This window comes from Perkinsus marinus (genome assembly GCF_000006405.1).
Source record: "Perkinsus marinus ATCC 50983 genomic scaffold scf_1104296964394, whole genome shotgun sequence".
NCBI lineage: Eukaryota > Perkinsozoa > Perkinsida > Perkinsidae > Perkinsus > Perkinsus marinus.
In genome coordinates, this window is record NW_003204669.1 from 45,363 (window position 1) to 50,441 (window position 5,079).

The following is a 5,079-nucleotide window of genomic DNA, read 5'->3' on the forward strand; positions in this document are numbered from 1 at the left end:
TAATTCATCCAACCATAAATGAAAAATTTTCCCAAAAAAACTGTCAAGACCTTTGCATAAATTCCTACGACCAGCAGAACCTCACCGTTCCTCATCGAGAGAAAACTTGAGCGGAAACTGCTACGGTTAGTGACAAATGAACTATAGCTACCTCAAAATAGCCTTCGAGCTTTAAGGCACGTTATATGTGGCTGCGTATAAAAGGATACTTCATAAAATTGTGAGTAATTTTGGAGCGTTTTTTCTCATAAACGACTTTGATAATACCAAATGTGCAACAACATGAAAAAAGAGGTGCCAGTAAGGGTGCCAGAGGTCTCCCCTAGGAAGATAGCAACACGAGTGTAGGGTTGAAAAACTGATAGTCAGAATTCGACGCATTTTCGCGTCACCTGGAAATATTCATTTGGTGGAACGTTGTGCCGGTTTGGCGTTGTGTCCGCGGGTTGCTCTGTGTAATTGTGGTAAGATTCTTAGCTTGTCTCTTTTGTCGCTAGTCCCAATTTGCTATAATACATAAGTTTATAGATTTCATTCCTGTTGCTATTTACTAATCACCACCTACTAGTAATTGGGTTCTTGTGTTAAGCAATTCAAGGTCTGATAATGAATAACTGGCAAAACGTCCACCACCAAATAACACACCATGTGAGATAGGTACTCGCAGATGTTCATAGAGTGGTCCATTCCGAGCTGCTTATCACTAGAAAAAGCGCGCGCCCTATACCTTTACAGTTTCCCGAAAGTTGATATAACTTCCTGAACTCACAGGAGATGATTGATTCATCCACGATGAGGGAGAAAAAATCGTCGATTTTTTTCTCGCACAAATTTCACAAGGCAGAAATTCACTTCAACACTTCCCGTGAAACTAACCTAGATTTCCTAGTCATCGTAAGCTCAGGTGTAGAGGAGCTCTTGCGAACCGCGCGTTGCATCTGATTATTCACTCAATTCTTGAGAAAAATTTTCGGGTAAATTTTATGTTACATCAGCCGGGCTTTCGAATTCGCCCAACATAGTGACGTAACCCTTGTGATGAGTTTCATCACGATGAGGCGGCCTTGGTAAAAAATTTCTTTCCCAATTTGCTAAACCTGTGTGAGAAGACGGACACTGCTGCGCAGTAGTGGTGGTGGAATATATAATCGCTTTTCTAACTAGTTGTACGAGTTTGAGTAAAAACGTACAGAAACATACAAAAATTTCCAAAAATTTCCGAACATTTCCAAAAATTTCCAAAAATTTTCACCAACACATACTTTGACATGTGAAATTTTTTCCCACACTGCTCAGGCGAAAATGTAATGTTGTAATATATATATTTGCTTTTGTGAGTGAGCTAATTATATAAATTCGGTAAAAATGTACAGAAACCAACGAGAATTTCCGGAAATTTTCGCAAAATTTTCGCATTTTCACCAAAAAATGTGCAGATTTTCCCACACACAGGAGTTTTATCACCAACTATACGACTTCGAGTAGAAATGTACAGAAACCAACAAGAATTTCCCAAATTTTTTCTCAGAATTTTCATATTTTCCTCCACTTACCCGTAGTAACGGTGGTAGGATGAGACTTCTTGTTCCGTCGGCTCACCCTCGAATCACTGAGCAGCCAACCGAAGTCTTGGGATGCCGTTTGTGGCAGTAGAAACTTGTCTCGAGGATCCTGAGAGTCTTTGTAGTTCAAAAGAAATTTCGAAAAAAAAGGAAAAGTTTCCGCATCTCACCGTTGATGATTTTCTGAGATTTTCAAGAATGTCGAGCATCGAAGCACTCCGGTGTCGACTGCCGAGATTCTCCTCATTGGGCTTAGCAGTAATGCTATCTGGCAAACGGGCCAGGGAGAAGGGCGCCTCTGAGGAGGAGCAAATATAGTGTGAGGGGAAAATACGAAAATTCTGAGGAAATTTTTGGGAAAATTGGTACATTTTTACCCGGAGTCGTACGTGAACTCCTGAGCTCAGCTGAGGAAAGCGATTACATATATTCATACTCCAACACTGTATAGGAAACTCCTGAGCTCAGCAGCTGAGGAAAGCGATTACATATATTCATACTCCAACACTGTATAGGAAACTCCTGAGCTGAGCTGAGGAAAGCGAACGTATATTCCTCCTCCAACACTGGTTACCTCTAATCTTGGCATTCACTTTGTTCTCCTTTTCGATGCGTTCATTCCATAGTTTAATTTCGGCATTCAGGTCGCCTTTCTCAGGCATCCATAAAACAATTAACTTTGAACTATATGTGCTACTCTTTGGGTCTAAATCTCCGAGCAAATCTGATGTAGAGAGTAACACCGGGGTTTCTCAATCCGAAGGTATCGAGTTCGATACTCCCAGACTTCATATTAATCACCCCATCGTCAAATTCAGAATACGGTTCCTTATCTCTATTATTAGAAAACTCTACGTGTAAATCAATATTCGTTGTATTCTCGTGTGGAGATCACAATGAGAAATGCTAAAGCCGCAGTATCTCAATCACTTCGACCTCGATGGAAGACTTTTAGCAATGTGCACGCATATGCAAATCAGTACGCGAAAGTGTGCTGTTAACTTAGCGCTCGCCATTCTAATCGATGGTTATTAGAAATTCATAAGTACAACCACGATTATCATGAGTGAATCATGCACCCTCGCAAGCTTCGGGGAGTCTCTATGTCTGAACTCCATCGGTAACCCTGTCGTTGAGGTTGTCATTGAAGTCGGGCTCCTTCTCATCGCCTTCGCTACTTTAGCATTGGCCGCTGACCATCTGTGCGATTCTATGGAAACCTTATGTGATCATTGGGGTCTTCCTGAGGAGATCGGTGGCGCTACATTCATGGCATTTGGTGGAGCCGTACCAGAGATCACTGTGAACTCCCTTGCTACTATGAAGGCCATCATGAGTGGCAACCAAGAGGCTGATGCCGCGTTGGGAATCGGTGCTATTCTCGGAAGTGGCCTGCTGGCCTTTCTCACAGTCCCCGCCTTATGTAGCATTGCCAGTGATAAGATGGTCCCTCTACTGTTAAAGAGAAAACCATTGACGCGAGATGTGTTATTCTACGGTGTATCGGTTTTGGTACTCATACATGCCCTCAGAACCGCTATTACTACTATACATGGTGTTGTTCTCATCCTCGTCTACATCGCCTATGTAACTACGCTCTGTTACGGTGACCATGTTCGGTCTTGGTACACACAGTGGCGACTCACTCACAGAAACGGCGTCGCAGCAGCAATGGAGCCTTCCAAGACCGCCGACGGCTCTGCCGAATTCCAAAGTTTTCGGGAATTCAGACGGAAAGAGAACAATCAGAAAACCTCAGTTTTCCGTGACAAGTACGATGAGGAGCTCGCCATGCCCCTGATCGAAACCGGTTCAACACCAGTCTTAAGTGAATCTGCTCAAAAGTGTACATCTCTGTTGCAGAATATTCAGCGAGACCTAGATGCAGTCCTATGGCCTTTGAAACACATCATTGATATCAGTTGTCCTGATTGCCGTATCTACCAGCCTCAAGAGAACCTCTATGCGTTGACATTCTTCGCGGCATTTACGTGGGTGTCAGCTGCCTCCTTTCTCATCGGTTGTGTCGTTGACCGATGGGTTGTCCTTTTGCACAACCCCAGCTCTAGCGGGTTTTTCGGACTACTACTGGTTGCCCTCGGTGCTGAGATCCCCGATGCGATAAACGCTTTGACTGCGTCTTCTCGTGGTTACGGCTCCATGGCTGCTGCCTCTTGCATCGGCTCGCAAATTATCAACATTTGTGTTGGACTCGGTTTACCATGGGTGATGACAGTTTTCTCAGAGACCTCGGTACCGATCTCTCCGAGCAGTACTGTTTTCCTCACCTGTGCTTCATGTATCAACGCCGCAGTGGCGACCCTTGTTCTCGGCTGGTTGGTTTGGCAGGGGATGGCCTCTGGTGTTAGTCAGTTTTGTATCATAGACCGGACGCGCGGGATGGCGACTTTGCAGTGCTATGTTGTCGTTATTGTGCTCCTCGGAGTGGTGGCTTTCAGTGGGTTGATTCGATGACGGAATTTTTCACTAGTATTGTAATATTGAATCTCCTAATCAGAGCTGACTTGTGTTATTAGTATTCGAGATTCATTCCTCTCTTATTAAAAAACTAAATAAGTAAACCGCGGGCAAGTGAAGTGCGTTTGCTGTGATTCTGCTCTGGAACGGCGAGTGGTTCAACGATGAGCTTGCAGGAATTACAGCAGTGGGGAACCGCTGAGCATGGACGTTCCTTCTCAGCGACTTGTCTTTATCTTTCATCACTGGTAAATATCCGATGACTATTCGTTCATCATTAGTTTGTCTACGAAGCTGAGATGATGTTTGGTAAAAGTCCCTGCTCGTAACTGCTGTAACTGCTTGTAACAATACCATTTTGCGTGCTCAAAATACGCAAGGGGGAACCTGTTAGCTCATCATCTATTTCCGTCGAGATTATGGCGCGCGTATCGTCTTCTTCATCCGTAATGTAGCATTCTAGATATGGTGACGAGTCGAGGCTCTATGGCTGCCGCGTGTTGCAAAGCAAAGCATCCCAGAACGTTAGACGGTGCCCCTCGAGCTTTCGATCAGTACCAAACTTTGAACCAAACACGCTTCACAATCGTCAATTGAATCTGGGATGACCTATTTCTGAGGTCGGGCAAATTATTGGAGTTCTCAATGACTTATCAGCTTTCAGTGGTTGCGCTTAGTCGAGCTGCCCCGGTCGGGACTCGGCAACACAAGGCGAGTTGGATAGTAGAAGTGTTCACCGGAAGAAATGTTACAGGATTCGGAATTCGCTAGAGTCAAATAAGACATGAATTATTTCGAATAAGTCACTACCCGGATTTGAACCGGGGTTGTCACGGCCACAACGTGACGTCCTAACCACTAGACGATAGCGACTTCGAAAACTTTAAATATGAGCGAGTCGTGTACGAGAAGATACCATCCATTTCTGAAATATATGGTCAGTGACTCGATTAACTCCACAACAACAACGACTACAATTTCCCAAGATTTCTGCATCATCATCGATTAACGTAGTTAACCCATCTATGTCACCGTAAAC

At 44.1% G+C, this 5,079-nt stretch overlaps 2 protein-coding genes and 1 non-coding gene across 3 annotated transcripts in view; 1 reads left to right on the forward strand and 2 right to left on the reverse strand.

Annotated features, from left to right (window-relative positions):
• Positions 1–2,224, reverse strand: part of Pmar_PMAR016766 (conserved hypothetical protein) — a gene marked incomplete at both ends in the record, with an annotated part of 4,669 nt that extends 2,445 nt beyond the window's left edge. The window contains 3 exons of the mRNA XM_002769933.1: positions 1,554–1,671; positions 1,733–1,860; positions 2,137–2,224. Of these exons, the coding sequence (XP_002769979.1) occupies positions 1,554–1,671; positions 1,733–1,860; positions 2,137–2,224 (334 nt within the window). The remainder of the gene's footprint in view (positions 1–1,553; positions 1,672–1,732; positions 1,861–2,136) is intronic.
• A 400-nt stretch (positions 2,225–2,624) lies between these two features.
• Pmar_PMAR016767 (Sodium/potassium/calcium exchanger 5 precursor, putative) lies at positions 2,625–4,037 on the forward strand (the record flags this gene model as incomplete). Its single annotated transcript, XM_002769934.1, has 1 exon — positions 2,625–4,037. One exon carries the CDS (start codon positions 2,625–2,627, stop codon positions 4,035–4,037), a length of 1,413 nt encoding a protein of 470 aa, XP_002769980.1.
• An 804-nt stretch (positions 4,038–4,841) lies between these two features.
• Positions 4,842–4,913, reverse strand: Pmar_PMAR016768. Its single transcript has one exon. It is a non-coding gene; the product is annotated as a tRNA-His (tRNA).
• Positions 4,914–5,079: the final 166 nt, after the last annotated feature.